This window comes from Frankliniella occidentalis, unplaced genomic scaffold (assembly GCF_000697945.3).
Source record: "Frankliniella occidentalis isolate FOCC.00 unplaced genomic scaffold, Focc_3.1 Scaffold39, whole genome shotgun sequence".
Classification (NCBI taxonomy): Eukaryota; Metazoa; Arthropoda; class Insecta; order Thysanoptera; family Thripidae; genus Frankliniella; species Frankliniella occidentalis.
Window position 1 is genome coordinate 524,097 of NW_026267169.1, and position 10,394 is coordinate 534,490.

Genomic DNA, 10,394 nt, shown 5'->3' on the forward strand with positions numbered 1-10,394 from the left:
GTATGGAACATTGAATCCCATCAAATACCGAGGAGTGGGAAAAAGAACCCAGTTGAAACCGGCCAAAACAACAGTATACACATATTTTTCCTAACAAAATGTTTATTTTTTCGTGTTTATTTTTGCAGGGTCAAAGATGATCTTGCGAAGTGTGTCCGGCCTCTTCCGGTCCGGGGAGCTCACGGCCATCCTGGGCCCGTCTGGAGCCGGCAAGTCGACGCTGCTCAACGTGCTGGCGGGCTACAAGTGAGTACACCAGTACCAGTACAGGGGTGGGGTGACTGGAGTGACCCCCAGCGACGCGTCGCCACAGCACCCCCTATGCCTGACTCGCGGCTGTGTTGTGTTGCAGGACGGGCGACGCCACGGGCACCATCAACATCAACGGCCGCCCCCGTGACGCGGCCGTCTTCCGCAAGCTCTCCCGGTACATCATGCAGGAGGACTTGCTGCAGCAGCACATCACCGTGCTCGAGTCCATGACGATCGCGGCCGACCTCAAGCTGGGAAACACGCTGAGCAGAGCCCAAAAGCGGACAGCGGTGAGTGCTCCTCCAGTTCGGAATCGGATTCGCAATTTCACTGTTCCAAGCTCAGAATTTTCCATCTCTTTCTCGACACAGATCGACGAGATCCTGGACATGCTCCGGCTAACCAAGGCACGTGACACCCAGACCTCGAAGCTGTCCGGCGGCGAGCGCAAGCGGCTGTCCATCGCCCAGGAGCTTGTCAACAACCCGCCCGTCATCTTCCTGGACGAGCCGACCACCGGGCTGGACGACCTGTCCTCCTCGCAGTGCATCCAGCTGCTCAAGATGCTGGCGCGCGGCGGGCGGACCGTCATCTGCAGTGTGCACACGCCCTCCGCCAAGCTGTTCGACATGTTCGACCACGTGTACATCGTGAGCGAGGGCCAGTGCGTGTTCCAGGGCAAGGGCAGAGACATTGTACCGTTCCTCTCTTCCCTTGGGCTCCAGTGCCCCAAGACGTACAACCCCGCAGACTTCAGTGAGTCAACAGAGCTATCAGACTAGGGACCATCCAGAATGTACGTCCGATTTTTTTAAAGATTCGTTCAGCGAAAAAGGGAAATGAGCGCCTGCGAGGCTCAAGGTAGGCCAGCCCGCAGAACACACATGCACTACATACGAGAAGTTGCCTACCCACCAGGCGCTCCGAGTGCTAGCACAGGATGAACTTGGCAGTTTTGGAACAGCGAATCACGGACGTACCTTGTGGATGATCCCCCAGCATTGAGGGTGGCCCACATACCCCGAACAATTTTATAGTTATACTGTACCGCATGCAGCCGTGCGGGCGAGCTTGCCTACCGCCTTATGGCACCGCGTCCACACGGCTGCATGCTGTACAGTATAACTACAATATCGTCCGGGGTATGAGGGCCACCCTGTATTTTCATCGTTTTGAGAGTGTGCGGAGCCTAACTTAGATTTTTTTATTTTTAAAGTGGTGGAAGCCGCAAGTGGAGAGTATGGAAATCACACTGAAAGGATGTCTGCTGCTGTTGACAATGGACGGTGTTACCGGTGGTGTAAAGATCCCAGGACCCTTCAGCATCAAAGTAACTTCATACACTAAGACCACACACTTTCATCTAAATACATAAAACGAAGAATTTTTTAATATGAATTGTTTGTTTTTCTTAGGTTCAAGGACTGACATAGTCAACACCTCACCCAGTGCAAACTACGATTTCAGTAGTTCAAGTTTCATGCAATTCCGAATTCTTATGTACCGCAATTTGCTGCAAACTTGGAGAGATTCTGTAAGAAAATATTTAATTCAACGTATTCAAAATATCTTATCGTGATTGTCAGATTCCATTAGATTCCATTCTAATATTTTTTTTTATCATGTTCTGTAGGGGTACTTATTGCTTGTTGCATCAATGCACTTTTTTGTTGCTCTAATCATTGGAATGCTGTTCTACCAAATGGGAAATGATGGATCAAAAACAATATTCAACTTTGGATTTTGCTTCACATGCATCATTGTATTTATGTATATCCCTATGCTTCCCATTCTTTTAAAATGTAAGTTAAAAATAATCTTGATGACACACTTCAGTTATGATTAGTAATTATAGTAAATTTTCTAAAATACTATGCCAACAATAGTTCCAGGTGAAGTACAGCTCTTGAAACGAGAATACTTCAATCGATGGTACAGCTTAAATGCATACTTCTGTGCAATGACAGTAGCAAGATTACCAACTCAGGTACAAGGATATATTTACCATTTGCAAAATGTTGGAATTATCTTGTTTTATATCAATCTTTTTTTTTCTTTTTTCAAAATGAGTACATAGGTTTATATAATGTACCATTGTTGATTTACTCTGTGTTCTTGTTTCAGATAATTTTGGGACTTCTCTACATTGCTTTGGTGTACCCTATAACTGATCAGCCTCTTGAACCTATGCGCCTATTGAAGTTCAGCATAATTTGCCTATTGGTATCAGTGGTTTCAGAAAGTTTCGGCCTTATTATTGGATCTACTTTGAGTCTAGTGGTAAGCAAGTACTTTAAAATATGATTTAAATTAAAAAAAACTTTTTGACGAAATGTTTTATGAATTTCTTTTCTGCTCTACAGAATAGTATGTTTGTCGGCCCAGCATTTTCTGTTCCTTTCATGCTTCTTGCGGTGTATGGAATGGGTAATGGCTCTGATGAAAATGCAATTCCGCTACACTATAGACTGGCGATGTCTCTATCATACCTTCGCTATGGTTTAGAGGGTATTGTCATCTCGATCTATGGTGATCATAGAGCATCTCTTGTTTGCCCTGATAGTGAGGTTTACTGCCCTCTCCAAGATCCACGCCAGCTTCTGAGAGAGGTAAAGTATTATTATGATTCTATTTCAAATAAATCGGTTTTGTTTTTCATGGGAAAGCAAACCAAAACCACTGTATGTGAAATTTCTTATCATTTCAGATGGGCATGGAGCATGTGAAATATTGGGTAGATGTTGTGGCTCTTGTCTCCTCATTCATCTTATTCCGGCTATTATCTTACACTGTGCTCCGAGTCAGATTGTCTACAACTAAACCTATTCCTGCAGTCAATTTTATTAGTAGAATGGTCAAGACTCATTTAAACATCAACTTACGATGATTGAGAGGACACAAAGAGATTTGTGAAACAGACTGATCTTAGCTACTTTTCCATGACATTAAAACTGTGAACCACTGTTTGATTGAAACAATCCGGTGGCAATAATTAGATTATCTATTTGTCTGGACTGTAGATTTTATATGTGTGTGAAATTCAAATATATATATATATATAGATGAATGTATATATTTTATTTAATAAAGTGTTGATTGTTTTTAAAAGGTGTTAATATACTTGTCAAGTTGTGAAGCTAATTTATAACTGATTTATGTTACACTTAAAAAATGGCCGAATGCCACTCTTCAAATAAAATATGGGTGGAAAGGAAAGTACATAAGTATCTTCAAGTTAGGATATGTATCACTGTTCATGAGTGTACAGTTCTGTATTGACAGACTGTTTATAAAGTGTCTTGATCTAGATGTTTATTGTATTTGTATTTTACAAATATTTTCAAGGTGTTTGCTCATTTATTTGTTCTTTGCTGCATTCAGAATGTATGCTTTTTTATTTCTCCTCTACCAGGATGCTAATAGTGATATAATGAATGTGATAGCTTAGTAGCCACATTCCTCCATTATCATAATGTGATAGAAACTATGTTAGAAAACTCAATGTCTACAAGAAACAGTTAGGTGTTTCTTAAAAGTAATCTACAGGGAATACTCCAATTTCCCGACAAATGGCTATATGATGTAACCATAATTGCTTTATGTTTTGTGCAGATACAGCGTGAATGTTGTTAAAGAAATGAACTGTGATACTCTTGGAAAGTTAGCCGAAAGTTTATCTACAATCTATTTTAGAAATATAAGGTAAAACCCACATAACAGAAGATATCTTATGCATATTTTGAATTTTTCAAGAAATGCCATGTATGATGATATATGAAATAATGCCTTCTTTCAGATGTAGCAAAGATGTTTTTGCTCTGTGGGAATGCATTACTGTAGAGTATTGACTGTAGTATTGAAGAAATACAACTTTTTCCTCTCGGAGGGTGTCTGTTACTTATGCAGTAGCCAACTGGCTTGTTAATGTGAGCCGCATCAGTGACTTGTGAACTATAGCCCCTTGGATTCTCTTGTGGCTCAAGCAATAGTTGCAGAGTTGCAAAATTATAATTTCATTTGATATCCTCTGAGAGCAGGAAAATCAAATTCCTCAACTACTGAAAGTATTTAAAACATGTGAGTGTGTGAAGCAGTCTATGCGTTTTCCTATTGTTTGAATTTGTATGGATTTTCCAAATAAAAACACTGTTTTTGCAAAATTTTAAACAATAAGGGTTTTTTTCACTGCCACGAGCCTTACACCTATTTCTGCAGTCAGTTCAGCTAAAACTGCCTGTGGACAAAAATAAAAAATAGAAATGGGGGAAGTACATCCTCATCCCACGGCAGTCGAGGACATTGTCTTAGGGACAGTAAGTCTCACCCACCAGAGACTGCAGAAGACTCTTCCTTACTGATGATGCCGTGCCATCAATTTTTCCAGAATATCCTATCAACAAAAATAGCTACAAAACCACAAAAAGGAGAGCTCCTCAAGAGAGACAACCACCAGTGCCTAATAGGAAAAGTTTGGAAAACAGGTATGGCAATTTTGTTAGATTGGAGACATTTATAATTTTTGTGCACGGGAAATTAAATAGAAGTAAAATCTACAATTTTTTTCCGGGCAATACTGGAGGTTACTCCTCCAGAATGAAACTAATAATAATAATAATCTAAATGAAATAGAAGCTCCTGAACACATTGAAAGAGCTTTAGAGAGAAGAATTATTACTATGTGATAGACCTTTACTCACTCTCTCAATTTATAAGCCATGAACCAGGCTGTGTTACGAGGCCCAGCCGCAATTGTCATATCCACATGGGGCATAATTTTTTGTCATTTGTCCACATAGGAACTGTTGGCACAACAATTCAGATCGACAGATTTCTAAAACTTATCATCAATTAAATAAAAATCAGTCTGTTCCAAAGGGACGTCGCTTACTTTCCAGTTGTGGACATTCTTGCAGATATTGAAAAGCTACTTCAAAATCTGGATTCAGTTTGACCATGCCCTGGTACAGAGAAAGAGGGAGGTATTAGATTTGAAAAGTGCTCTCTGTTCTTAGACCCCTCCATCATCATCATCATCATCATCATCATCATCACCCCCATCATCTTTCAAGAGTTGCAGGAGCATTGTGCAGGCTTTTTTTTTTTTTAAATTCTTGTTTTATTTTTTGTCTATTAAATTGAAATGATTTTAGCTTGGTCCTTGAAAGTATTTGAAACAAACCTTTATAATTCATTCTATTTTATCTAATCACTTATGTATTCTAGTTTCATTAATTATGCTTATTATTGAACACTTTTGTCTCTGAACCATCAAATCTCACTGTACAAAGAGGTAATGAAGACATCGGCGACTGATCAAGAGGGTTTCTGCATTGGATGAAATTAAAATTTATTCTATGTCGTATTTGTTTCAAACAATTTTCCACATTTTTGTTATGATGTGATCGATTTCCTTTTAAGTTCCCTCCTTTAACATTGTGTAATAACAGCCCTAATCACGCCCTAGTATGTTTATGGGTAACTATGCATGTACACCTCAAGAGGCAATGGGTCTGCTGCACAGATTGTCTTTAGCATGGCTCCATGGAAATGGTAAGTCTTTATTCTTATCTGCCAATATTGCAAAAATTTCTTCCTGAATGAGACCTGATTGATCAGTTTGTCTCATGTTATCAGGAGCTCGTAATACTCCATACCTAACTCCTCCCTTGAGTCCTGTTGGATTTATATGCTCTCAGGACATAGGACTACACTGACAAAGACTTCAACTTACTCATCCATTGAAGTTGCCTTTACTTTTTTGAATTTACATTATCAAGTGTTAATGTTGTTTGTTGCTACATTTTAGTTCACTTGTGTTTTTTTAAAAGCTATCCAATAACAGGCTGTTGGAGAATTACGTTTTAGTTGCACTGTTTTAAGAAAGCCTCAGTGTTTTACGCTGTTTAAAACTGGTAATTCTATCGATGCATTCCTTCTTTGTTGTAATTTCTCACAGCACCAGCACTCCGCATTCAAAAGAATCTTTATTTGAATTTTCATAGTTTGATTAGTATTATATTTTATCTCCAATATGCATTTATCTGTATGATTCAACTTTTTGATACAGTTTGCTCTTTGGAGAGGTTTTATTGTGAAGTTTTTGTAGTACATAGATTTATTGAATTAATCTTAACTTTAATGCAAAATTAACAGTTGTTTAAGTGAGGCTGCTTCAAGTCGTGTCAATGGAATGCCAATGCCAATGCAGCTCAAATACAGCAAAGAAAGGTTTCAAAGGAATAAAGTACACCAATCGTGATCAAATTGCAATTTAATTTTTATTATTTTTTTTTTTGATTTTTTTTTCTTAATGTAAATGAGACAAAGCGTGTATGAATTCAATGTTGAAATGTGTTGTATGTTCAAATGAAAACTGATGAGTACCTTATGCTACAGTCATTATTTTAAAAATTGCGATAAACAGATGAAGGGTTGAATGATAATGCTATGTACAAACGACTTCCTCTAAGCAATGGTGCTAAGCAACGACCAGAAATGCAGGATTTAAAATGAACTAGCGCATCACAGGGAACACAATGTGAGTGTAGTTTTTGTTGAGTGTATCTCTTAGTTCATTGGCATGTTCCATGTCTCTCGTCTCGCACGTTACCGTGACCTGGAATGTGAGAATTCAGTGTTACCGTTGTTTGCTTCACCCATCAAGTCGAAAACCACGATCTTCAACCTACCGAGACACTGAAAACGTCGGACGCGATCCAGGCCCTCTCATGCTCGATGTCTTTGATAGACACACCGAGCCGCGCCAGTTGGGAGCAGAGCTCAGCGATGCCTCCTGGCCGGTCGCTCACCGTCACGGAAAACTTCATGAGCCTCCCATCGACGGCAAGACCGCGCTCCAAGCAGCGCCCCAACACCGTTGTATCGATGTTACCCCCGCAAAGCAAGAGTACGAGTCTAAAGAGCAAGAGACGGGGAGGGTGAGTCTTGTAAGTTCAGCCAGTCGGCCCGCTTGTGCGGACTTAGGCGTATGGTGACTGCTGAGCCATGCAGGTGTCACTTACTTCTTGCCCTTGAACTCGTCGAGCTGGCCGTCCAGGATGGCCGCCAAACCGCAGGCGCCGGCGCCCTCCACGACGCACTTCTCGAGTTCCACCAGCCTGAGGATGGAGACGGCCACGGTCTCCTCCTTGACGACCACCTGCGAGTGCACGAACAGTCGCGTGAGTGCCTGCGGCGGCGGAGCGTCTCCGCGAGTAGCCAACCCGGTCCTTCCCCCTCACCATTCTGTCGACGAGCGGCGCCGCCGTCACGAAGGCGTTGACGCCCACCGTGGGCACGGCGAGGCCGTCCGCGATGGTGGGCCCGCCGGCCACGGGCACGGGCTTACCCGCCTCCAACGCGGCCGAGAAGCTGGCGCAGCGCTCCGACTCCACGCCCTGCAAGCAACACGTCGGTGAGTGGGCCGCTCGCCGCGCGCCTGGGAGGCGGCGTCGTGGTGCACCGGACAGCAACACTTACGATGATCTTGACGTTGGGCCGCATGGACTTGACCGCGGTGGCGATGCCGGCGATGAGGCCCGCGCCGCCCACGGGGACCACGATGGCGTCCACGTCGGGCACCTGCTCCAGGATCTCGAGGCCGAGCGTGCCCTGGCCCGCCATGATGTGGGGGTGGTCGTAGCCGTTGATGTAGGCCAGCTCCTCCTGGCGCGCCATGCGCATGGCGATGGCCTTGGCCTCGGCCATGTCCTGGCCCTGCACCACCACGGTGGCGCCGTGCTGCCGGCAGCACTGGATCTTCATCATGGGCGCCACGAGGGGCATGACGACGGTGACGGGGATGCCGAGGAGCTTGCCGTGGTAGGACAGCGCGAGGGCGTGGTTGCCCAGCGAGGCCGAGATGACGCCCCGGGACTTCTGCGAGGCCGGCAGCTCCATGAGCGCGTACCGGGCGCCGCGCTCCTTGAAGCTGCCGGTGAACTGGAGGAAGTCCTGCTTCAGGTACACCTCCATCCCCGTGAGCGATGACAGGTGCGACAGCTATGTCAAACACAAAGAGCACCTCATCTTACAACTCCCATTCGCTCGCATATGTGTCGCACAGCCCGCTGACAGCGGCTTGCGCGCACCAGTTTAGGTCGGAATATACGTCGGATCTGTTTTTCGATTACAAAACGCGGACGTCGCGCTGTTACATGACAGATACCGCCCTCAGCTGCTCCGCGTGATCGAGGCTTTCTCTCGCCCGCCTACACCTCAGTCTCGCGGAAAGGACGAGTCGTGCGAGTTTATCGCGTCCAGGCCGGAGGGGCTTATCTGCGTCAGCCTGGCCATCATTATGAGCGGGAGGCTGCAGCTCGCCGACAAACACGAATTGGGTCATTGACAGTCCGGCCCAAATAAACCAGTTAGCGACAAACGGAGTCTATGAAAGATAGTCAAAACGGAAAGAAAAAAGGGGGGACGGGGTGGGTGGTTCGATATCATCAGGGAGATGCCATGATTTATTCACCTCGGAATATCGTGACGGATCGCTCACACTCGAGGGCGAATCTGAACAAGTGCACTGAAGGGACTGTGAGAAAAGTACCCCTCCTCCCCCCCTACACCGTATTGTATGAACGGTCCAACAAACTTGTATAGTTATTATATTATATTACTCCTTTCGAGAAACAGGGGTAGTTCTCTTAAGCTCACCGATAGGTTTTCCAACCCACTTAGTGCAAGGGAATGGGGATTATTTCGAAATTGATTTCTCACCATGCAGGGCGTGTTGAGGACGCCACCCTTGATCTTGAAGGCGGCCGAGGTCACATCCTCAAACTGGAGGCAGATGGGGTTGTCTGCGTCGCACATCGGGTCCTTGCCGTCCAATGTTATCATCCCTCGGTACACGGGCGTGGCGCCTGCGTGTGCAACGAGCATTGGACAGGTGCATCAAAATTCAGCGGTTGCAATTTGCTTCCATAATTCCAGACGCAACAGTCGTGCGGTGGGAATTCCCTCGGCACCCTCGGACACGTCTCAAGTCACTTACCGTTCTTCACCCCGTTGGCACTTCCGTTGGCACTTCCGTTGGCACTGCCGTTCTTGATCCCGTTAGTCGATGACGTTCCGTTGGTGGTCGATGTGCCGTTGGCGTTTGGAACAGTCACGTTAGCCAAAAGGTCCGATGAACTTGCCACCTTGTCCTTCATGGTTTTCTTTTTGATTTGAGGGTTGGTTTCAGTAGTCTTCTACAGCAAAAATTACAAAAAATAAGTTATGTAGGCCCAATTATATTTTGATCGAGAAAATAACATTTACCATTTACATACAAAAGATACGTTTTCAGGCTCATTTCTCACTCTCCTTCAAAATACGTTATTTCGACATTTTCACACTTCCCTTCAAAACGACTGCTATTCCAATTTTCACTCTGTGGAAATACGCGAAATGAAAGTGTCTCCGCGTGATACGGAGCCAGCCAAGCCGAGCGCGTTATCAGCCGCCCGCCCCGCCCTTATCACCACACTCCTTTGGTCTGATCAGCCATCGGCCGCGGACCGGACCGCCTCCTCTCTTCGCCGTGACCCGATCGCGCGCGTGGCGGGCCGTGACCGCGTGACGGGGTGAGACCGCGTGGCGGTGGCGTGACGCAGCGTGACGAGGCGCTAATTGTGCCCTTCGTCACAAGTCGCTTCCCGCACGGCGGACCCTCCCTCCATCCCTCAAGTCCATCGTCTACTATATTGCTCTCACTATCATGTCATTTCTTGCGGGTGCGGGATTTTTCCAAATGGTGTTTTGAATGTAGTCGACACTAACATGACATCAAAATAAATCCCCAATTTCTTTAATTAGCGACTAAAATGTCCCAGCGGATTTATGCAGAGAGGGGGGGGGGCTTACCTGGAGACCTGTTCCGGACGGGCTGACCAGTGCTTCGCCGTCGCACACCATTCGTGGTCTGTGGTGTCACCGGGAGGGCGCCGGGCGGCGTGTGTGCCTTGCTCCGGGGGGTCCGGTGATGAGTGGCCGTTGGCAGCAGACAGCTCCGTCGTGTGGTGTTGCTCTGTCCCCGGCGCTCTGTGGATGACTGGACTTGGGGTTCGGCTCTGGACCATCTCGAGCTCGCTGAGCAGCACATGGCTGCACCGCCGCGCCAAGCCGGCCGGCCAAACTGCGCCCCAACCCCCGCC

At 45.7% G+C, this 10,394-nt stretch overlaps 2 protein-coding genes across 6 annotated transcripts in view; one reads left to right on the forward strand and one right to left on the reverse strand.

Annotated features, from left to right (window-relative positions):
* Positions 1-4,425, forward strand: part of LOC113215921 (ATP-binding cassette subfamily G member 4) — a 29,896-nt gene extending 25,471 nt beyond the window's left edge. For 2 of the 3 annotated variants that reach the window (XM_052266494.1, XM_052266493.1), the window contains exons 3-12: positions 129-246; positions 353-542; positions 624-1,008; positions 1,469-1,582; positions 1,668-1,786; positions 1,886-2,054; positions 2,139-2,239; positions 2,377-2,532; positions 2,616-2,861; positions 2,960-4,425. In XM_052266494.1, coding sequence (XP_052122454.1) covers positions 129-246; positions 353-542; positions 624-1,008; positions 1,469-1,582; positions 1,668-1,786; positions 1,886-2,054; positions 2,139-2,239; positions 2,377-2,532; positions 2,616-2,861; positions 2,960-3,139 — 1,778 coding nt within the window. In that variant the 3' untranslated portion in view covers positions 3,140-4,425. The remainder of the gene's footprint in view (positions 1-128; positions 247-352; positions 543-623; positions 1,009-1,468; positions 1,583-1,667; positions 1,787-1,885; positions 2,055-2,138; positions 2,240-2,376; positions 2,533-2,615; positions 2,862-2,959) is intronic. The other variant, XR_008011020.1, reaches the window with a different exon arrangement.
* Positions 4,426-6,505: 2,080 nt separating this feature from the next.
* LOC113213026 (L-threonine ammonia-lyase) lies at positions 6,506-10,335 on the reverse strand. Of its 3 annotated transcripts, none has more exons than XM_026431936.2 (8): positions 10,105-10,335; positions 9,251-9,446; positions 8,974-9,119; positions 7,732-8,253; positions 7,494-7,649; positions 7,275-7,411; positions 6,942-7,167; positions 6,506-6,868 (listed from the first exon to the last, which is right to left on the reverse strand). In XM_026431936.2, exons 1-8 carry the CDS (start codon positions 10,153-10,155, stop codon positions 6,767-6,769), a joined length of 1,536 nt encoding a protein of 511 aa, XP_026287721.2. In that variant the 5' UTR covers positions 10,156-10,335; the 3' UTR covers positions 6,506-6,766. The 3 variants fall into 3 exon arrangements, with proteins under 3 accessions (XP_026287721.2, XP_026287720.2, XP_052122462.1); XM_026431935.2 differs by having other exon boundaries at positions 9,251-9,449; XM_052266502.1 differs by lacking the exon at positions 10,105-10,335 and adding an exon at positions 9,531-9,684 and having other exon boundaries at positions 9,251-9,449.
* Between the last annotated feature and the right edge of the window lie 59 nt (positions 10,336-10,394).